This window comes from Talpa europaea, assembly GCF_964194135.1.
Source record: "Talpa europaea genome assembly, chromosome: 7".
NCBI lineage: Eukaryota > Metazoa > Chordata > Mammalia > Eulipotyphla > Talpidae > Talpa > Talpa europaea.
In genome coordinates, this window is record NC_140074.1 from 8,266,283 (window position 1) to 8,289,412 (window position 23,130).

The 23,130-nt window shown below is 57.7% G+C and overlaps 1 protein-coding gene across 1 annotated transcript in view; it reads left to right on the forward strand.

Moving 5' to 3' along the window:
• The window catches only part of DENND1A (DENN domain containing 1A), a gene marked incomplete at both ends in the record, with an annotated part of 451,205 nt that extends 429,229 nt beyond the window's left edge, over positions 1-21,976 (forward strand). Inside the window, 4 exons of the mRNA XM_084237464.1 lie at positions 5,885-5,973; positions 17,362-17,490; positions 19,667-19,922; positions 20,792-21,976. Of these exons, the coding sequence (XP_084093590.1) occupies positions 5,885-5,973; positions 17,362-17,490; positions 19,667-19,922; positions 20,792-21,976 (1,659 nt within the window). The remainder of the gene's footprint in view (positions 1-5,884; positions 5,974-17,361; positions 17,491-19,666; positions 19,923-20,791) is intronic.
• Between the last annotated feature and the right edge of the window lie 1,154 nt (positions 21,977-23,130).

The following is a 23,130-nucleotide window of genomic DNA, read 5'->3' on the forward strand; positions in this document are numbered from 1 at the left end:
AAAAGACATGGGAGAGTGTTTCAGGGAAAGGGACCAGCATAGAAGCACAAAAATGCAGGGGTGGAAAGGGCCTAGGTCTGAGCCGTGCGATCCGTAGGGCTGGAAGGTGGTCGCGCGGGAGTCGAGTGGCGCAGCGTGAAGAGAGCGCAGGGTGACGGAGGAGGAATGGGTGAGGGGGCGTGGGGGTGTGGCAACCCCCCAAGAGCAGTGGCCTGTGCTGGACGGGGCTCCCCTACCCACAACTGAAGGCCGGTCTACACCACCAGCTAGTGGCACAGGATCTGGGAAGCGGCTGTGTGTTTCCATCCAGAGGTATCCTTAGTGTGCCTTGAGGGACCCCAATTCTCTACCGAATTCCCAGGTCAACTTTCCCCTCAGGTGGCTCTGACAAGCCCTGGACTGAACACCAGGGGCCCTGGGCCCGGGGAGACCTGGCCCCTCCCCTCCAGTGGTCAGGCTCAGGGAATCGGTTCTCGAAGGTTAGTGTCTGAAGGCTCCGTCCAACCCAGGACAGCCCTAAAGCACCGACGCTTTTTAGAGCAAGAGGGCAGGATCCACACCTGGGAGTCCGCTGGGGGAGTCCAAATGCTGTCGTAATTGTATTAAGGAGGTTAACCAGGTAAATTAAATCTAACAGTCAATGCAACCCAAACGCCCAAAATACCTTCATTTCCACGTCATCGACACTGCGCTCTCTTGCATTCCCTTGTCAAGCCAAGTCTGGGCCCCGGTGTCATCTCAACACCCACGGCCTCAGTTCACACCGACCCCACGTGGCCACTCCAGGGGCTCACAGTCTGGACTTTGTGAGCTTAATAGGCACCTCCTTGAACCAAGGGGCCGAGGGGGAGGAAGCCACCGGGATTGCTGGGGTCCGGGGATTGCTGGGGTCTGCACTGAGCGAGGGGGGCTTTGCTCTCCACACTTACCTGTTCCCCACACCTGTTCAGGGCGTCTAGACCAGCCCACCTCTGAAAGGACAGAGCGTGACTTTCAAGGTAAAGCATTTGAGGGTAGAGTTTGAGAACTCAGTGCTCTGTGGAATTTTATCCAGATCCTGATTTCAAAAGTCAAGCATTGTGCACAAAATTTATTTGTTCCTTGGACATTTATTGAGCAGATGTTTTCCCCCAAGGCACAGGGACAAAGCCCTCAAGGAAAGAACATTTAAAAGCCAGTTCTGGGTGAGAGGACAGGCACTGCGGGCAAGTCCAGGAGGCAGGGGCGTCTCGCCTGAGCAGACTCTTGCGGGACCAGCAGCGCTTGCCAGCAGAGCTGGGGGGCTGTGTCTTTCCTCCCATGGGGCAGGCGGCAAACCCAGTGGGAGCACCTATTGGAGGCTCTGCCTCCCGTGAGCTGAGTGAAGGTTGAACGTTCCGGGGGTTAGGCACAGCAGAACCCGGGTCTTGGAGTTTGGGGTGTCAGCCGTGCTCCTTGGAAACCGCCACCCAAGGAGGAGGAGGCAGCAGGTGTTTGAAGCCAGGACGCAGCTCGGTCACATTGCATTCTAGAAGATCCCCCTCTGCCTGTGTGGAGAATGGCTGGAGGCGATCAGGACAGGGAGATGGAGGGTTCCAGGGCTAAGGTGGAACTAGAACTGGGAAACGAGCAGAGAGAAGGCCTCCGAGAGGACACATGTGACCCAAGACCTGCTGATGTGGGCCGGGGTGCAGGAGTGGGAGGCGTCCAGGACGGCCCTGGGGCTGGGGCTGGGTCGTGGGTGCCTGCCCTCACGCCGTGTGTGGAGAGGCATGGAACCTTCTCGGTGTACTGATGTTTTAAGTTTCCACTTTGATGCAGCCACAAAGACTCCGACCCACACGCCCGCCGCCTCCCAAGATGCAGCGCTCGAGGCCCGTGAGTAGCCGGTGTCCCACCCTCCCCCTAACACTGCCTGAGCTCTGCCCCCGCCTGACTAAATCTAGGGAGTCTGAACTCAGCTGCCTGGCAAAAGAAAACTGGGAATTGGGTTTCTCAGCTTTCCTCTCTGCGTGGCATGCACTTGAACTTGCATTTTCTGGGCTCCTCTCCTGTTCTCTGAATCAGTTCGGTGGCCTGCAGGTAGCCGGGGCCTGCTGTGTGGTGTGCGCCGTGTGGGCAGCGCGGGAGCAAATCTCAGGGGGAGCCGGATGTCTAGCCAGTGAGCTTTAAAGCCTTTCTCCAGTGGCCCTTTGCTCAAAAGGGAGCAGAATGCTGTCAACTGGGGTCTTGTGCCCCCAGATCTTGGCTTGGAAATGCATTTGCTATCTCTTAAGAGTGGAGACTGCCCAGAGTATCAGCCAGCAACTCTCCCCACCGCCCCCCGCTTTCTCCTCTGGGCCTCCACCTTCCCTCCACATTCCCATGTGACGTACACAATAAGGATGGAAAAGTAGGACAAGATGCCATAAACCCACCAACACCCCAGTCAGGGGGCGGGACAGCAGAGTGCCTAGTCGGGCCGCCTCCCTTGGCCTTGGAAATCATGCCCCAGTTGAGTCTCACGGCTTGGCCACCTCCAGGCTGCGTGACCCTCGCAAGACTCTTACCCTCTCCCAGCCTTACGTTCATCCTCTGTAAAGCTGGTTGAGTAGCACCCACCCGGGGAAGATAATGAGGCCCTATATGTGCCATGCCCAGTGCAGTTCCTGGCATGAAGGGCACACGTGTACCCCCTGCCAGCAGGGTCATTATGGATGCAGGGGTCCTGGACGGTTTGTGCTGGAAGCTGTCCCCAGCACCCCAGAGTCTGTCCACTCTGGTCACCCAGTGGGCTTATGAGTGGGCACCACTGCACACTCAGGGTGAGCCTGGGAGACAGAGGGCGATGGAACCCCTCAGGGCTGCAAGAGGTTGGCCAGTTGGCCTTGTCCAGTACCGCTGGACCCCAGCCAGGCTCTGCTGGGCCACTCCACTGCCAACGTTCTGGACAGAGTGTGGCTTTGACCTGGGAACGTGGGGAACGTGGGGGCTGGCCACTCAGCCTTTTTGGAAGGAGCTTTGTAGCCTGGCACCTGTGGCTGCAGTTCAGATGTTACCAGAGGATTTGGATTTTCTTTTTAAAAAGAAAAAAAAGAAAGAGCAGAAGAAAGCCTGGCCAGTGTCTGGTGGACTAAGGGGAGTGGGTTGGGACGTGCAGGGGGCCGGCAGGCTGTGGTCGGCCGCATGCGAAGTGCTTTATAAGCTCTGTATTTATTATTTCTTGCTCACCATTAAAATCAAATGTACTCGGTGCTTTTGTATTCAATACACATTTAACCCTGCTGACTTAGATTTCTCAGGTTTTAAATCCAGTGGGGAATTGGCTGGTTTCCCAACTTTCCCCTCAAGTCCCCCTTGAACAGAGCTCAAAATCCCTGTTTAGCATTTTCTCCCCTGGCACTGCCGGGATCCAGCACTGGGGGGGGGGGGGGGCACTGTGGTGTGTGTGCGTGGTCTCTTTCCTCATTCCACCCCCACCTTCCTAAGCACCCCAAGAAAGACGGATGTGATCGCTGGAATATGACGGCCCAGTTGTCTGCATCGGCTTGTGATTTGGGCTTAATTAAACCATTTTGTCTGTTTGTGTCTGTGCCTGGTTGCAGCTCGAGCCGTATGACTCTGTGTGAGTGTGTGTGTGGCTGTGTTGCCTCTGTGAGGGTGTTTGCGAGACTGTGTGCTGGTGTCTCCAGGCCTCGGTGCAGTGCGTGTCTCTGGGTGGTTGGTTGTGAGTGTGATTTTGTGTCTGCTTTGTCCACACCAATCAGGTGTGTGCAGCTCCGGGTGTGTTGGTAGCTGCCCGGCTGGTGACTGTCCCCGTCCGAGGCGCTCCTCTCCCCCCCCCCCCCGCCGCCCGCCTGGGCCCCCTCCCCACCCCCCCTGCTCTGTCTGTTTTATCATCCCTAATGAAGCAGTCTCCTCCATCGATCCTGCTGATTGCCAAGCCATTCCTTTTGTTTGTTGGCGCTGAGCCATTGAGCCGCGCTCTGACAGCTCAGCTCGTCTAATTAGCTCTGTTGTTCTTTTTCCCCATGTTTCACCACGTTGCAAGTTCAGTTGAAGTTGCCACAAACTTAATCCCCCCATTTCAGCCCCAAGTTCACATTCTTAACCCGCCTTTATTGTAACAAGGAGCGACCCGGTGCGAGGACAGGCTGACCGGCCTTCATGCATGACCCTTCCTAGAGCCCCCCACCGGGGCCCCCGTGGCAGGACCATCACCAGCTGTGCACACGCCTCTTGTGAAAAGTCCGGGGGAGCCTTCCAGCCAGGGGGTCCTGTTCACCAGCCAAAGGTCGGTCGGTCGGCTCCGGCCCAAGACGGTCCAGAGTTAGAATGGGTGGGGGGGGTGTCCATTTGTCAGTCATTCAGCAAACGGTGGCTGCATGTTTGCGGGCGTCTGCTTGGCGCTGCCCTCATCACAGCAATAACAATAGCAATGTTCTCGTGACTGGTGAGATGCCAAGCATCGTCGTTCCTTTATTTCTAAAAATCTTGCTGAGCGGCCACTACGTACCAGGCACCCTGCAAGATGCCAGGCAAGGGTAAGCTCATCCTGAATGGCGCCTTCTAATCCCGAGACCCCCGCCCTGTCCCCCAGTCACAGAGAAGCAAGGTGAGCGCTCCTTCAGCCCTTCGGGCCTCCCCACGCACCCCAGGAGGCAGCAGGTTTGGTGGAATGCACTTGGCTGCCAGCTCATCTCTGACTTGCCAGACAAGGCTGAGCTCACACTGGCCACGCCACAGGAAAAACCGGGGTGAGATCAGACGTGCGGAGACCTGAGGGCTTGACGAGACTCTATAAAGACTTGCCTTTCATGTTTTCCTCGGCCATTGTGCCGCATCGCCCACAGATCGCTGGAGGTGGGGGTGCGGAATGTGCTCAGGGAGAGGGCAGGCAGGAACGGGAGCATGCGCATGCATGCGCGCTCCCAGGCCCTGGCTAGTCCAGGAACCTCAGCGATTGTGGCATTTCCTCCCTCGGCCCCTCGTCTTTAGCGAGAGGGCCAAGCCCCCGTGTGCTGGGAGGCGCCATCATTTTTATTGGCACTGAAATCCACGATAGACTCTTAGCTGAGCTCCCCCCTACTCTCCAGCATTGGACATGTTCAAATTTAACACGGTGTCATGTTGATTAGGCGAAATGAGTATCCTTCCAGAACACCTGGAGATTCTTAGCCCACCGGTCCCCGCGCTGGGGGTGGGAGGCTCTTTTCATGGGCCTTTGGCCTGGCTCTCAGAGGCGGCAGGTCAGGAAGAAAAACGTCGTTGCTACAACTGGATTAGGAAGCCGTAGTCTCAGTGTCAAGCACAGTCTCCCGCCGGCAACCCGAGAGCAGGTCCCCGAGCTGAGGGTGGCAGCCCTGCGGGGTGTGCAGCTCCCAGCTCCAGGGGCGCCCACCTCCCAGCTCCAGGGGCGCCCAGGGGTGCCCTAGGAAGCAGGAAGATGATTTTTATTTTGATAGTAATCTATCGTTGGCTCCCCTTCTCTCCATTTAGAGAGCAAAATTAGCATCCTGTTATAAAAAGCAAAATGGCACGTTTACCCATAAAAACAATCTGAGTGAAGCGTTTTTGTTCTACCAACTGGTTTCTGGGTTCCAGAAGCAGGCGAGAGGAGACTTAGCATTCCAGAGGCCTCTGGGCTTGGGTTGCACTGAAGCTCTGGCTGCCCTGCGAGGGGGCAGGTGGAAGGGTCCCCTCCTTGCCAGGGAGGAGGCCCTGCCCTTGGAGCGGCCTGTGGAGCTTGGGGTATGTGCTGCCGCCAGGCCAAGAGCGGCATTGCCACAGCCAGCAGGACTGTGAGCCTGTGCTGTGAGAGCCCCACGGCCTGTCTTTGGGGGCCGCCAAGCCGAAGCTTCAGAACAGCCCTGTGTGGCCCTTCTAACCCACCCTTTCCGGGGCTCTTTCCCTGTCCCCACTGTAGGTGCGCCCGCCTCGCCCGCATGTCGTTAAGAGACCCAAGAGCAACATCGCTGTGGAAGGTCGGAGGACGTCGGTCTCCAGCCCCGAACAGTGAGTCCCCTGTTGCTCTCCCTCTGGCCTCAAGACCCCAGGAGTCCAGTGCCTTGCGATCCCTTGCTGCCGCCACCACCGGGCCCTCAAGAGGCTTTCCCTGGAACCCCCTGCTTGCACAGTCCTCTCACAGAGGGCAGGGAAGTCCTGGAGCTGTGGTGTCCTCTTCCACAAGCCCCAAGTGGTTGTCACCCCAGCGGGATGCCCCAGAGGCCGCCATCTGGGCTGGGTTTTGAGTAGTGATGCCCAAAGGGAACTCAGAGAAGGTTCTAATTCTTTTCTTATGCTGACAACATGTAAGGCCAGCAGGAGAGTTGGGAACTTGGCCCAGGAGGCAACCTGTTTTACAAGGGCCATGCAATGGTGTGTTTGGGGCCTCTAGAGCTGGGGGTTTATGCATGAGACCGGCTTTCTTCTCTCCCCTCTCCACACACCAGTACCTCCGCTCACCTGGGCCATAGCTTTTGATCTATTATGGCCTTTTCTTTCAGACCTTGGGCCCAGGGCTGGGTTTTATGCCCAGTTCATGGCGTAGGACCCAGTGAGAGTCACCTGCCAGGCTGTTGGAGAGCTGGGGTGGAAGACGGGGGTGGGCATACATGTGGGGCTCAATGGTTGAGCTGCCTGAAAGGGGGTCTGCCTAGGAAAGAAGGTACTGCTGTCACCAGGGGGGGTGCAGCACTTCCTTTATCCCCAAGGTTGGGGATCTCAGCCCAGACTACTCGGCAGCTGCACACGGACTTCCTGTGCAAAAGCGCATGAGATCCTCTTGGTCGTGGGCTGTTGGGGGAAAGCAAAAATATTGCTCCAGGGACCCTGAGATGCCCCCCGGGAATGCTCCTGGTGCCTGCCCTGTTTCGAGCAAGTTCTCAGGGAGAGAAGTTATGAGAGATCCTAGGTCCTAGCCAGAAAAGGGCTAAAGGAAGAAACATCCCCGAGATATCAAGCTGTGACCAGACTGGGCTCGGGGGTGAGGCCCTTCTGTGCCTCTGGGAGTTTGTGGTTTACAGCAGTGTTGCTTGAGAATGCATGTTGTTCTGGAGCAGCCTGCCTAGGCTGCGTGTGTGTGTGTGTGTGTGTGTGTGTCAGCGTGCGCGCGCGCGTGCACTGGGAGATGGCTGGTCATGTGAAATTCAGAAGCGGACTCATGAAGTTGGGTGTAGATTTAACTTTTGCTCTGCAAGGTTGGACTGTGGGCATGCTAACGTGGATAGAATAGGTCCCCGGTGGGAGCTGCATGGATAATGACTGCCCCCTTGTGGAGAAGCTGCTGCATGGCTTCAGTGTGCCTCAAACCCTAAAGATTTCTCTTTGGGGGGGAATAAAATGCATCTTTTTCTTTAAAAACACCCTTTTCAAACTGGGCTAAAATCCTGTAGACCCCGTACCAGGATGCAGGTTCAAGGGCCCATTGGTGTTAAAATGCAAGCTCAGAATATGTTTGCTTTGCACAAAAGCACCCCAGCCCAGTGACTCTGCACATTTTACAGAAAAGCAGCTCCCATTTTGTGGCCAGGTGCCCTATATGAGATAGGACATCCTAATCACCTGCATTGGTGCCATTGTGTGTGTCCCCACCCCCCCACAGTGTCATGGGGTACCTCTTGAGTGATGCCAAAGGGCCAGCGTCTCATTATTGTCAGAACTCAGTTGATAATACTTTTAGTTTCTTTTTGCGATGTGCCTTGTTTTAGATTTCTGTTTGGGTTTAAATGACCCAGTGAGAGCCTCAGGGCTAAATGGGTGGCTTGGCAAACTGGCAGGCACAGAAAGCTAATGCAGGCTCTCTCGACCAGACTTCCGTGGGGTTCGGCGGCCCGCCAGCGGTGGAGGGATGCTGTCGGACATTATTTGTAGAGTTTCTGGTCACCTTTTTTTTTCCCTAATCTGTCCCTGGGTGGGGGTATTCCTTCTCCCCCAACGCCGGTGACATCCTGGCACCCTGGTGCTGCCCTGCGTCTCCGCACGCCACTGCTGCCCCATCCCCCGTGCGCCTCCACCCCCAAAAGCCATGTCCCAACAGCGCTGCGAGGTGTTTTCTCAACTGTCATAAGCTCCAGCTGGCAAGACCCACTTCTCGAAACACAGGAAGCATCCAGCGGAAAATATTTTAATAAAACAAACTCCTCATAAAATATTGTTCTGGGGGGAGAAAGACACCAGCGCCTCCAATCTGTCAGCATTGTGCTGGGAGACACAGCAAGGAGCCAGCAGGCGGGAGCCCGTGGGCCCTGGGGTGGGGCCTGTGACCGGCACTCTGCTCGGGGCGGCCCTTTCATCTGGCCTCCATCTCCTTGAATCCCGGACCTCTGTCTCCACCGGGAATACCCAAGTGCATCGGAAACTTGGAGGATGTGAACGCAAAAGGGCACACAGGATCTTTGAAGTTGAGGGAAGGACTCAGTCCTCCTGACTCTTGCCCCAACTCTCACTTCCAAACAGCACATGAAATAATTAACTGTGTGGACAGGAAGATGGAGCTGATTAAGAATAAGACGGTCTCCAGGGCCTCCGGCAGCAGCTCAGCGTCTGGAATTCATTAAGGCCCAGTAGCATCGGACGTCAGCTCGCTGGCCAGTCCTCCTGCGGAGAGCAGTTCTTCCTCCCAGCTGATGTCCGTCGGTCTGTCCACACGTCCGTCGTTCAGCAGTAACTGAGACGGCCCAGTTGGCGCAAGCCTTGCAGGGTTGTGAGAAGAAGCTCTTGAACGGGAATCTCGCGCCGACTCCTGTAGACTTGCCTCTTCCCACAATGAAATGCATCCTGTACCAAATTTTCTTCCGGATTCAAAGGTAGAGGCATCCTGCTGCCTTGGAGCCATAGGACGGCGATCGGAAGAACATTTCAGGAAGGTTTCTGGGAGGATGGTCCTCTGCTTTTTAGTTCACATTAGCTAATTAATATTCAGTGACATTTCTCCTCCAGAAGTAGCAGCTCCTTCCATTATTATTCAGAGCAGGGCTGATGGGATGCCCTGGGGGTCCCCTAGGGTAAGAGTTAGGGTTAGGAGGGATCAGACCGCATGTCTGGGGGTCAGAGGCCAGTCAGCAGCAGGGAAAGCTGAGGACCCCTCGTGTCCTGGCCCTCATTCATTCCCCTTCCACAGAATGGGAACTCGGAGTCATCCCCTGGACAGAGCTGTGCAGGCCTCTTCCTGCCAAAGAAGCAGTGTCTGCTGGTGCCGAGTGTTTCTCGGCTGGGGTAGGGAGGGAAGCAGCACTTACCCGCCACCCCTGGACTGGGAAGGGTAGCTGGTGGCGTTCTCATTTAACATGAGGAAACTGAGGCTCCAAGAGAGGCCTCAGCAACTTGCCAGGGATGTCAGAGCTTGAATATGGTGGGACCGACTGTCTGGTGACCTTTCTTCTACACCGTCCGGGCCTTTTGCTTAATACCTGGTAACGACTCGGAACCCCTCTGAGTGATGAGGATGAGCGTGAGGTGAGACTCATAGCCCCTCACCTGATAAAGGTGTGTTTTGATTGTTTTGGCCCCGACATGCCTGGCTGCCAGGCCTCCTGACTTGCCGGATCCAGGGGAATTTCCCAGAGAGCTCTATGTGCACGGACAGCGACTGCGAGCTCTGAAAGGCAGCCCTGTGCTCAGCCCTGTGCTCACTGCCTGCCCCTCAAGACCACACGCAGCACACAGACAGGCCGAAGGTGAGCAGTGGCCGGCTGGTCTGCAGGCGCCTCTGCCAGGCTGCCCGCCATCCGATCCCTGCTCTGAAGCGGCCAGGGGTCCAGGGCCACTGCTCCCACAAAGCTGCTGACAGCGCAGAAGGAGGTAGTTACATGCCGTCTCCACCTTATTTAATCCTCACAGCAACCCAGGTCATCTGTCTTCTGACTCTTCGTGGTCACGGGGCTGGCAGTTGCCGTGGATCTGACAGGCCCCCCACCCCCGTCCTGACCTGCTGCAGAGCCAAGCTCTTCTGACTGCACCCCTTTGTCTCACCTCCAGGGGGCAGTCCCCAAACCGAGGACCTTTCATGGTACTAAATATAAACGATCCAGATCCTTCCACCAGGGACCCTGGGACACTGCCCTGTTCACCTCTCTGGCTAAATCCACGCAAAATAGGCTCTTTTCAAGTAATTTTGTTTGCTTGGGAAAGAATCCCGCTTCTTCAACTACTTATTAGCCGCCAATTTGCTAGATTCTGGTCCAGCCTTTTTCCTAGAGGTACTTTGCAGCACCGCAGCTGGCAGCATCCCACCAGCAGACTGGCCCCCATCCTTGCTCGTGACTAGGGGAGAATCCATGTGGGGGGCACCGGCCACACCCAGAGTAAGTGTCCTTGTCCTCATTTAAGTCTTTTCTCATCTGAGATGATTTCGGGCAACTGAATGATTAACAAGTGCCATCATGGAGAACAGCAAGCTCAGCACTTTAATTGCCAAGTCGTTGCCTCCTCATGAGAGGGCTAGGGGGTTGGTATCGTCAGCCAGGACTCTGAGCGGTGGTCACACCTCTGGGTTACACAGCCCTGGGCAGAGCTGAGCCTTAACTGCCAGGACTCAGCGCCAGTTAAGGCTCCGTATTCAGAGTAACTTTCTACATGCCCACTAGAGCCCTGGAGTCCGGGGATCTAGGTCTGGAGGCCCCAAGGAGTGTGCGGCTGGTGTCTGAAGTGCTTCTGGCCCAGGAGAGGGTCTGGCCTGGCAGTCTCCACCCAGCAGCCACCTCAGTCTGCCTGGGAATCAGAGAGTCTGATCATCTGAATTATACCTCATGACCCCAGCACCCAAAGCCCCACAAGACTAAAATCAGATCAGAAGAAGCTGCCAGAAGCATTTAGTGAGCTCTGCCCAAGACCAGATCTCAGAACCTTCTGCAGTTGTATCTCTCCACAGCTGCACACACCCTCCAGCAAACAATGACAGGCTTCTCCCCCCACCCCAGCCCGCCCTGGGCCCCTGTGGACCTGGCTCAGCGAGTCAGAGGCTCCTGGCTGTGGATCCCACCTGGGTGGAACCCCCCTCCCTCCTCTGCAGACCCCGAGCTGCCCAGGGGGTGTGGTCAGCAAACCCCTTGGTGATGGGCAGGACTTTGGCATCTGAGTCCTGGGGCAGCATCCTGGCCTGCCTATGGCCAGCCCCAGGCCCTGGGCAAGTCCCTCTGCCCTCTTCTTTAAGACACGATGCCTATTAACACCCCAAAGAACACGGTTTGGGGAACTAGCCACGCTAGTTTCCTAAATTAGCCTTATGTGCCCATCACCCCTCCTACTGTCTCACGCAGCTCTGCTGCAGCCTCAAGGCTCTGCCCCCGGCAGCCCCAAGAACTGTGCATACCCCCCTCCACCCACAATCCACTGACCCGCCATGCTGCAGGCCACACCCATGAGCTTACATGCACCCACGCACACACGCAGGTGGTCTGTGGGCTCCCCAGGGCAGAGTTGTGTCTCAGCTTTGACTCTGCAGCTCCAGACTGAACCTACCCGGCCCAGACCTCTGCTCAGGGATGTTTGCTGAGTGAATGAACAAAGGAATCACTGAAGGCAAGTGGAGCTTACAGCCCCGCACCTCGGGGCCAGGGAGGGGTGTCACTTAACAAGCACAGATGCATAAAGAGCATCCACTAGGTGGCAGGTGTGATTAGGACAGGCTGGAAGCTCCTGCACCTCCCTGCCCTCGCCCTCTGAGCCAGCTCTGGGGTTGACCACACAAGCTGCCAGCTGGGCCTGGAGGGCAGGACAACTGTCGGGGCACCACCCCTGGCAGGCTGCCAGGACTCAGCGCTGGGAGTCCAGCAGGTTGCAGACCCGATTAGCAAGATGAGAGGCTTTTGACCCAGCTCACGCCGCCCTCCCCTCGCCAACAGGGGGTCTGGGCACAGGAGACAAAGCCAGGCCAGATGCAGGGCCTGGGCCCAAACTGAAGAAGCAGCATCTACCAACGAGCCTCCAGGGATGTGCAGCACCCAGAAAAATGCTGGGCCCTCGTCTCCTGCAGCGACACCTACCCCCAGGTGGGAGGACTTCTCCCAGGAGCTGTCACAAGAGGAAATTCTTTGCGGCTGATGAAATGAACCTTTAGGCTGTCCAAGGAGAAGGCGTCCTGCCCTCAAGACATTACCCATCAGTCCCCTCCAAAAGGCACTGCCATCCCCACCGAGCCCCCTCACTGTTCCAGATGCCAAGTGCCATTGCACATCTAACGCTTCCAACTTGGTTGACCTCCCCACTCCTTACAGCCTTCACGGAGAAGGCGCTGCCCGTAGGCCTAGCCAGGAAGGGCTGGAGGCGCTAATAGATGGAGTGAACGTGGGATCCAGGACCTGACCCGGGGCTGCTGGCTCCTCTGTCCATCTTCCCTCTACCAAAGAGCCTGAAGCAGGGAAAGGTGACATGGTGTCCCTCCACCCATGTCCCTCCACCTGGTGCCCAGGGAAGACTTCACCTGCTGTGCGTGGACGTAGACATGTGAAACTGCCACTGTGCAAAGGACTGACACAGGTTGACAAAGAATTAAATGGGCAGATGGATGAAAGGCAAAGGATACCTGAGGAGAGGGTCCACCCAGCTGCCTCCCTGGCCTTTCTGTCACCCCTGACCTCACAAGGGTCAAGTCCTTGTGTCTTGAACCTGCAGTCCTTGTGCTGACTCAAGATCTCCAGCCTCTTTTCCTGTGCCCCCAGCTCACTTCTAGCCCCCTGTACCACCCTCTCCAGGGACGCCCTGGTCATCATAGCCTCTGCTATCCTCGAGGTTAAAAGTCCAGCCCCCAAGTCACCTCCCAAGTGGAGGCTCGTCCAAGAGCCACAGAGGCAGGTGTTCCTGCACTACTGGCCCTGGCAGCGCTGGTCCCGAAGGAGTAGACGGACCCACAGGAGTCGCGGGACGAAGCAGCATCAGGGCGACGACATTTACAGAATAAAGAACCTCCCGTCGGCCAGTGCCCTGGCATCAGGAGAGCTGTAGGCTCCCTGTTGTACAGGTGAGAGCTCAAGGTGCCAGGAGGTGAAATGACTTTCCCAAGGTCACGGGCAGTGGGAGAGGGTGGCAGGCAGACCCTGGCCTCGCCCCAGGCCTGTCCCTGCTCATCAGCCCCACAGGAGTCGCGCGGCGAAGGGTGCCAGACATTTATAGAATAAAGAACCTTCTGCTGGAGTGAAATGATCCTTTAAAAATGATCCCCGGCTCCCCTCGTTACCTCTGGAGACCAAGTCCTCGCTGATTTCCCCCCCATCTTTATCTCAAATACATTTAAATGTCAATTAAATTTGAAATATCTACATTTGTCAGCATTTCATTTTGGGCCAGCGTGACGTGCAGCTGATTTGTCCACGCGATGTGACACATGAAAAAAACTCTCGAGATGCAGGTCTTCCTCATTAAAAAATAAGCCGCGCGGTCCCGGCTCAGCAGAGCCCCGAGCACGTCCCCGCGCCTGACGCCCTGCCTCTGACATGGTATTTAAAAAGGAACAGCCGTACCTGTCACCACTGTCACACGCACACGCTAAGCGGCGACACGTTAAACCAAACATTAGGAAGGGCTCGGGAAGTCATCTGCATGGGGACTCCGCGCCGAGACGAGGTGGGCAGAGGCGGGAGCAGGCGGGGGACGCCAAGGCCCGGACGGTGATGGACGAGGCTCCGGCAGCCCTCGCTGGGTAGCCAGGTTCGCCGCTCTCTGCCTTTCACAGACAGCTCTTTGTGGCTAATAAAATCCAGCGAGTGGTGGGTGGCAGACTGCAGGGTAGTAGCTGAATTGGGTTAATGAGGCAAGAGGTACACTTTTTTCCCCCCAGATTCTGCCTTAAGCTAATAAAAAATTTAAACCTGGACGTTTTCGACGGTTCGTCCTTTATCTCTGACAAATATCTGACTGTTTCATGGGAAAACATGAGCCGCTGAATTTCAATAGGTTTATTTTGAAATCTCACCTTTTATTCAAAGCAGGAGGGGAAACACCCCTGCCCCTCATTCCATTGTCTCAGATCCACCAGGTGGAGGAGGCAGCATCGCAAAGAGGCTTCAAGCCCAGGTTCAGTTCCAAGCTCTGTTTTGAGCTGCTGTGTGACACGGGGCAAGTGACTCCCACTCTCTGAGCCTTGGCTTTTTTTTTAATCTGCAGAGCTAGTGTGTAATTAATAAGGAATTCACGAGAAACTGGGAAAGCGTGTCACCCGATGCTTGTAAGCACTGTCGTCTTCATTCCCGGGACCCGAAGTCTGGATCTGAAAAAATTCATCAGACCAAAGCACAGGCAAACTCCCAGCCCACACCCGGTGATCTGTCACGCTCAAGATGGGGTGTTCAGGAGACACCCTGGGCCTCCCATAGCCACTGCCCAACCGGCCTGCCCTGGCCTGGAGAGCTGAGGAGAGAGAGGTTTGTGGGCTAGAAATCAAGACTCCCTCTCTCCACCTGCCCCAAGATCATGCCAGTGCGGAGAGGCCCTGGATTTTGACAGTGACATGAACTGCAGCAACCTGGCTTGAAGGCACGGCCGGCCTGACCCAAGCCCACGCGCTCTGTGACGCCCGACATGCTGCCAGGTTCAGCGCATCCAGCGCGCGTGCCAGCGTGAGCGCTTCCTTCTCAAAGCCAGGGCAGGGGCCATTCGTGGAGTGCTGTTTGGAAGGCCTTGGGGACACACTCACGGGCCGCCCAGGGCGTCATTCAATCTGACCCAGGCAGCGGTGCACGTCCCCTCGTGCGTCCCCTTCTATGCACCCACCACCAGTCCTGCTGCTGGGTGGATGGGCACGTCCGGGCCAGCTCACCTGATCTCACTGCTCTTCTCCTGTGATTCCCACTGCTCAGCTGGCACTGGCCCTGCTCACAACAAGCCCTCGGGAAGCATCTCTTGGGTGGGCAAATGGCTGGACAGGCTCATGACCATCCGCTCCCCCCTCTATAGAATATACATGGTGATGCCTTCCTGCTGGGCTGCTGGGAGGGGCAGCGATGACCTGTGATGCCGGGCACAATGCCTGTCTGTGGATATTGCTTTAAACATTTTCCCAAGCTTCCTGCCTATTGCTGTATCCCTAATACCTTTATCTTTGTGATCCCATTTTATAGGTCTTAGCAATTCAGGAGAGATGGGGGACCCCACGAGGGGACACTCTATCCTGCAGCCACCAGCTAATGGAAGAGACACTTGCGGCGGGGCCCCCAGGAAGGTGGGGGTGCGCCTTGTGTCCCCAGCAAGCTGGCTTCCATTCATTCCATGAGCAGACTTCCGCTGTGCTAATGCTGTGCCCCGGGTAGGAAGGGAAAGGAAAACCAGCCGTGTCCTTGCCCTTGTGCTCAGCTCAAAACTAGAATTGCAAGAGGGAGATGGTACTGACAAAGGGCTAGCACAGCCCAGGGAGAAGCGAACTCGGTCTAGCTAATTCCTAGGGAACCCCAGGAAGGCTTCCAAGGTGCGCCACTCGAGCTGTGCCTTCAAGACCGAAGGGCAGTTGGTCACCAGAGACAGCAGGAGGAGGCCTCAGGTGTGGATGGACCAGGCATCTGCAGAGCCCTGACCGGAGTAGCAGCTTTGCAGGTGCTGAGCAGAGAGCAGCAAGGTCGGGTTTGAGAGCCAAATAGGTTCCTGCCACACCTTGTTGCTGTCTGGGAGCCAGGATGTCGCGTGCCCAGGACAGCCAGGCACATTTCTGCAAGTCGGAACCTCCTGCCTGCCCTCCCGAGTCCAGAGGGAAATGCTGCCTGTCAGCCGGTGCACCCTCCAAACCCACAAGTCCGAGGTGGGTCTTGTCCCTAAGGTCCCTAAGGCCTGGAAGAGAAGGAGCTCGGTGACCACAGGCCCAGTGGCCTCCCCTTGCTGCACCTCAGACTCTCTGTGAGATGAAGATGAAACCCTACCTGGCCAGCTTCCAGGGGTGATGGAGGATGCTGGGGCACAGGAGTTAAAGCGCCAGGAACTCTGCCACCCGGAGCCAGCTTGGCCTTCCTCTTACAAGAACAGCATATTCTTCTGTGATGGTTGGTCTCAGCAGAGGCCTGCTCCCGGGGATGGACGCCAGCCTTGCCCTCCAGCTGTGCTTCTCACACAGCTGTGTGGGACACGTTGCTCTTCCCTGAGGAATTGCGTCCCATGCAGCCAGGAGAGGAAAGGCTGCCAGGCACCCTGCATCTCCCACCCAGACCTCGTCGCCAAGTCTGGGGATCCTCAGTGCAAGCCTCAGCCCACTGTGCTGCCCAAGGGCCCAAGAAGCAGCCCACGGGACAAGGATTTGAACTGAGGTCTGGCCAGTCGGCGCCCCTCACGCCCCTGGTGCCCGTCAGTGTATAATTCATGGGAGCCGGGCGCAGAGCTGCTCGGGCTGTGTACAAGTTTGTGTTTATAGAGGGAGTGCTCACAGGTGGCTGACGAGGGAGATGTATTTTTTATAACAATGAATATTTAATTCCCACATCACAGATGAAAAAGACTCTCTGAAGAGGCATCTGAGGGAGACGCCAGAGAGCGGCCACTCATCAGGAAAGGGCCTGCCGCCCGCCCTGCGCGTGGCTGGCTTTCTTCTTTAGCTTTGTGTTTGTTTTTTTTTTTTTCCTGGATATTGAAGATACAGAAAAGGAAAGGGAAGCAGGCCCCCGAGTCACCCATCGTCCCACCCACCACTGTCAACACTTAGGCACCTGCCTTTCCAGTCTTTTTTCTAGGGGTCTTTCTTCAGGTGACTCGACAGTGCAGGGAAAGCATGGCACCTGGCTTCTAGATTTTTCTTTTTTTAAAGGGATTTTTTTTTAAGATTTATTTTTATTTATTTATGCATATTAGAACTGGGGTATAGGCCAGAGATGAGGGGAGTAAGAGGATTCACCAGAGACAGAGCAGGGGGCAGAACAGGCAGACTGACTGAAACACACTGCTGAGGGGAGCAGCGGGCGCGGCAGGAGAGGTCTGCTGCGCCATGTGGGTAGCTCCCTGGCCAGGGATTGAACTCAGGCTGCATTGGCTGGTGATAGCTTGACAGCACTGAGACTTTAACCTCTGCACCACCAGGGAGGCCCATGATCTCTGGATTTTTCCTAATAAACCTTGGGTTGAGTGGAGCCCATTGTTCAGTCAACATACGTACTTCTCAGATCCCTGTTACCAGATTAGACGGCGTCACATTTTAGTACAAACGCGGCAGCGCTGAGCGGTCCGCAGAGCTCTTTGCCGCCTCGGGTTATGTGAGGAAGTGGCCCTAGTCCCGGGGGTCTGATCATGTGCTTCAGGCTCTTGACAACTACGATGAACCCACAGTTTATTGTCTGCTCGGGACCCGCTTACTCCCCTGGGGCCTGTCAGGCCCCCCACACCCTCCCTCTCCAGGAAGCCTCACCCCAGGCTGGCCGGAGGCCCCTTCCCAGCCTCCCGGGGGCTCCCAGAGCACCTCCTAACTGTTCTCTTCTCTCTTGTCTCCCTCCGTCCCAGCCTGGTAAAGCCCTTGCGACACTATGCTGTCTTCCTCTCCGAAGACTCCTCTGACGAGGAAGGCCGGCAGCAAGAGGGCCCCGGCTCCGGCTTCACCGAGAGCTTTTTCTTCTCCGCTCCCTTTGAATGGTCTCTCCTTCCTTCCTCCATTTCCCTGCGCTTGGCTTGGTGACTCTTGGGGCTGCTGGGCTGGGGGTGGGCGTGGGGGAGCTGCTTGGCCTCATGGGGAGGGGGGGCGTCTGGCGCTGCTGTCTTCCTGTACCCCGGTGCCACCTGTCAGGACGGGCGCCGCCTCGGGGTGCCCCCTCCCCGGGCCTTCTTTCCCTCCTCGACCAGTCCTTTCCTCTCCAGCCCTGTTTGTCAGAGCTGGGCTCGAGCAGAGACACCGGCTCCTCTGTTCCCGTTAACGAGATGGTTTCGTGTTTTTAATGGGAGCCTTGCAGGACAGGGAGAAGCTTTCACTTCACACCCCAGGCCCTCTGTGGAGTGAACTACTATAGCTTCTTACAGACGCGGGGCTCTTCCCTCTCCAACCCCATTCCTGAGTCCCAGCATCAGGGCCCAGCTGGGCTGTGCCCTCTCCCTGGGCTGGGCCCCTGGGGTCCTGCAGGGACTCTACACAGCTCCGCCTCCTGCACCACCCCACCCGGCTGGAGGGTTCTGGCTCTTTCTGCCACCAAGCTCCTCTGACCGCAGGTGAACCGACCCCCTCCTGGGGTCCTCACTTAGAAAGCGGGGCTTCTGCAGCCTTATATGCCGCCTCTCCTGTCCACTGAGTCTTTTTCTTTAAAAGTTTTTCCTTTAAAAATAAAAAATCAGCCTTGCCCTCAACAGTAATAGCTCTGATATCATAGGCTTGCTTTTATCATAGCTTTTATTTCTGTAACTAATTATAATAAAGGTATAACCACTGGAATAAGAAATGTATCCCCTTAAAATCACCTTGCAGGTACAGACTCCTGCCTGGGTGAAGGCCAAGGAACCCCAGCCCCACCCCACCCCACCACAGAGGCCGGCGGGTCATGTGCTTGATGGATGAATTGATGCCTTAATTTATTTAAACAGCAGAAAAGGCTCACTCCCTTAGCCGTGACCTGTGGGGAAATACAGGTGTGTGTGTCTTTGAGACAGAACCGGCCCACCTTAAAACACAATGGGTTCCTTTCTAAAAACACGATTTCCTGAAGTAAGTAGCAGGCTGCCTGGTCTCGATCTCCTTCACCGTGTTCAAACTAGGACAGTGGGTCGGCTGGCTTAGTCCACGTGGGTGAAGTGTCTCATGCTTGGCTCCCACTTCTGCCTCGTCAGGTGCTGTGTGGCGTAGAGTGAGTTACTTAGCCTCTCTGAGCCTCAGTTTCCTCACTGGTAAAGTAGGGGTGTGCGTCCTACTCCCTGGTCTGCTGTCGCTGTTCCGAGACCTGCGGTCTGATGATGTTCTCTCAGAAACTGTTGGCTGAGCCTCTCTGCTCTGTCCCCAGCCCTGGTTGCTGCGTGGGCCTCAGGGTGACCCTGCTCGGGACCGGCAGGTGGCGCCCTTCTCCCACCTTACTGGACCCCTGGCACCATTTCTGCCTGACCCTGGGCCACAGCCAGCCCCCACCCGGCTGTGGAGGGGGCAAACTGCGCCGGGCGGGGCTCCATCAGAGGTCAGGGTTTACCCAGGCACTGCTCTCCACACACCCAGCGGTGCCCTGAGGTTCAGGAATCCTTTGTCAGGAATCCTTTGCCTGGTGGCTGCAGTTTTGATGCACAAACCCGCAGAATGCTACTCTGCTCCTGCTGTGCACGCATTCGCACAGGCATCCCACCCGCCTGCGCTCTGGGGTCAGGGAGCCGCTGAGGCTCAGAGAGGCTAAGTGATTGCTCATGGTCCCAGGCAAAACAATGGCACGACCAAGCTGGAACCAAGGTCAGCCAAGCTGAGGCCCAAACAGTCCCCTCCGGAGTCCTCAGTTTGCATGAGCTGCTGCAGAACCTGACTCCTGGGGAGGGTAGGAGAGCAGACGGCCAGCTCTGGAATGGGTCTACGGCCTGCCTCCTCTCCAGGCGTGTCCTTTTCCTCACATCTTGTCTGTCTGCAAGGCTTTCGAGCCCAATGGCAGTTACATGGCAGGTTTGGGGGTACTGAGTGAGCCCCCTATGCAAGCTAGAGCCACGGCAGCTTGCCCAAGGTGGGCAGCAGAACCCAACTTCAGCCCCAGGCCTGCTCGAGTGCTCGCCCAGATCCCACACTCACTGGCCAAGGGCTGCTCGCTCTTCCCGGGGCCTCTGGGTGGAGGAATCAGCCTGCTTTGTCTCCCGCCAGGCCGCAGCCATATCGGACGCTCAAGGAGTCAGACAGTGCGGAGGGCGAGGCAGAGAGCCCAGAGCAGCGGGCTCGGGAGCCGGCGGGCCCTGCCCCAGCGCCGCCTGACCGGGCTGCCAGCGTCGACCTCCTGGAAGATGTCTTCAGCGGCCTAGACGTGGATGTCCCCCTGCAGCCGCTGGGCCAGGCCAAGAGCCTGGAGGACCTGCGGACCCCCAGAGACCTGAGGGAACAGCCGGGGACCTTCGACTATCAGGTATGGGCCGTGCTGGTGGCTGGTGCTTTCTGAACACGAGCCAGTGAGAGACCGATGCTCGGGGCAGTGTGACCGCAGCCCTGCCAGGCGGCATCCAAACCCTCACAGGGTCACCCGAGAGGATGCTCGGCCTCGCTCCCGGTGGCGACCTGCCCCCACCTCCCAGTGTGCCTCAGGCTGGTTGGTGCTCCAGGCTTGTCCCCCAGGGCTCCAGAGAGGCCTTTGACGCTGGCAGAACTGGGTTTGCTCCCGTCCCCCCCAAGGCTCCTCAGAGAATCTTTGGATCAAAATTCCCGGGCTCTGGATTGTGCATGTGTGACGCACGCACTTCCATATGGCTTCTGGCCTGTCACGGCCCTCACCGGGCCCCAGTTTCTGAGCTGGTGTGTGGGGATGCTGAGCACGGTCCGGGGCGGGTGGAGTTCAGAGCCCCAAGCCACGCAATGCCTGTGTGTCCTGTGGCCACCAGAAGGGCCACGGGCCAGGCGTGTGGCTCGTAGCAGCAGGGCCAGCACTTGGCCCAGCCCTGCTTCCTCCCTGCCGAGCGCCTTCACCTGCACTTTGACAAGTGAAAAGGACCTGGACGGGGGATGGTCGGTAGGTGGAGCCCTTTCCTAAAGCGTCTTGGCTACACTGGCATACGGGACAGGGATTTCTCTGGAATCCATCTGCGCCAGTGAGAAAAGCCTGGGCTGAGAGTCCCCTGGGACCTGGACTCTGCTGGGGACCTGGGCCAGCCCCCTGCCCGGCCATCCCCCACTGCCCTGAGTGCTAGTGGCCACACGCCTGCGGCATGGCGAGGGACGCCCTGCCTTCCGGTCTGTCCCCGATCAGCCTGTGGTTACCGCCTCCCTCATTCCCTCCAACAGAGGCTGGACCTGGGCAGGGGCGAGAGGAGCCGTGGGATGCCGGTGGCCTTGAAGCTCACCCACCCCTACAACAAGCTCTGGAGCCTGGGCCAGGATGACATGGCCATCCCCAGCAAGCACCCAGACATCTCTCCCGAGAAGCCCCCGGCCCTGCTTGGGAACTCTCTGGCTCTGCCTCGCAGGCCCCAAAACCGGGACAGCATCCTGAACCCCAGCGACAAGGAGGAGGCACCCACCCCCACTCCGGGCAGCATCACCATCCCTCGACCCCAGGGCAGGAAGACTCCGGAGCTGGGCATCGTGCCCCCACCCCCCACTGCTCGCCCCACCAAGCTTCAGGCTGCCGGTGCCCTTGGTGACTTCTCAGAGCGGGACAGGCAAGCCCTGAGCCCCGCTCCGTTCCCGGGGCTCCTCCCCTCCGCTGCTCACCAAGGCCCGCCCGAACTGCTCCAGCCACTTAACCTGGCTGCCGGGGCTGCAGGCGCAGGCGGCGATGCTCTGCTGGCTCTCCTGGACCCACTCAACACCAGCTGGTCAGGCAGCACCCTTCCCCCAGGCCCTCCAGCCCAAAATGTAGCCACCGCATTCACCCCCCAGTTCAGCTTTCCGCCCACAGGGGCCCCCAGTCCATTTCCACAGCCATCACTCAACCCCTTTGTCCCATCTGTGCCGGCGGCACTGCCCGCCATGTCCCTGGTCTCCACACCAGCCAGGCCTTTCGGGGCCTCTCCTGCCTCCCTGGGGCCAACATTTGCTCCTGGCCTCCTGCTGTCCAGTCCCGGCTTCTGTGCCCCACATAGATCTCAGCCCAACCTGTCTGCCCTCTCCATGCCCAACCTCTTTGGCCAGATGCCTATGGGTGCCCACACCAGTCCCCTGCAGCCCCTGGGCCCCCCAACAGTCGCCCCTTCAAGGATCCGAACGTTGCCCCTGGCCCGCTCAAGCGCCAGGGCTGCTGAGGCCAAGCAGGGGCGGGGCCTGAGGCCCGGCGACCCCCCACTCCTTCCTCCCCGACTCCCCCAGGGCCTGGAGCCAGCACTGCAGCCCTCTGCTCCTCGAGAGGCTAGAGACCCCTTTGAGGATTTGTTACGGAAAACCAAGCAAGACGTGAGCCCGGCCCCGGCCCCGGCCCTGGCCCCCGGCTCAGTGGAGCAGCTCAGGAAGCAGTGGGAGACCTTTGAGTGAGTGGGTGCAAAGGCAGGGGCCAGCCAAGGCCTGAGCACCACACACCCCCCGCTGGGGCTTCCAGGCCGGTCAGCCCTCTGCTTCCCCTGATGCTGTTTCTGCCCAGGTTCTACTGGTGAGAAGGGGTGGGAACCCTTCCTGCCGCCCCCACCTCTGGGCCACTCTGTCCATGGCTGAGGTCTGGCCGCTGGAGAAGGACACCACTTCCGGACTGGGCTCCGACCCAGTTGCTGGGGGCTCACCCCACCCTGGCATCGCCCCTCCTTAGGACCCCCTACTGGGTTTTGCACTAAAGACCTATTGGGTCGGGGCCAGTGGCTGCCCCAGACCGCGTGCTACCCACTCCCCTCCGGGCCTCTGCCCCCGCCCCGTAGCGCAGCCCTGCAGGCCCACGCCGCGACGGGGGTTTGGAGTTTGAGGTTAAGGAACCGGCTGTGGACGGGAGCGTCTACCTGGTGGGCATTGCCAAATGCTCGAGCAATACGCACACTCGCTCTTTCAGGAGTCTGCACCCCAAGCCCCAAACTCCACTCGTTCTGTCCTGGGAGAGACTTGGGGGCTGAGGTTAGTCTTGGGGCCCCTGGTGACAGCCGAGCCCAGACCCAGCCAGTGCTGGTGGGGACCGGGAGCACCAGCACCTCTGACTTGTAGAAGAAAAATTAGCAGCAGATAAATCTGGGCGCCCCAGGAGGCAGAGTCCCATTGTTCCGTGTGACCAGGGCTCAGTCTCTGGTCGGGGGTGCCAGAGGGACGCTGAGCTGAGAAGCTGGCACCCAGGCTCCACGGGACAGGCGAAGCTGCTTTCTGGGTCAGGGATGGGCAGGGGCCAAGGCCTGCTCCAGCCCCGGGAGTGGACAGACCGGGCTGCTTGCTGCCCGGAGGCAGGCCAGCGTCACCAAAGCTCAATGGAAAAGTTTTGTTATTGTTTCTTTTATCTTTTCCTTTTTACTTTATTGATTTGATGAATCTTGAAATTGACTCGTTTCAATAAAGCAAGTTAAAATATGGCCCTGCCATTTAAGAAAACAGCCAGCTGAGACATGCAGGAAATTGTGAGCATTTGGACATGATTCCTCATTTCCTATTTGTGTCTAACGGGGAAGGGGTTCACTGTGGGGCCCTCTGAACCCCAGGGATCCTTGTCAGTGTCCGGG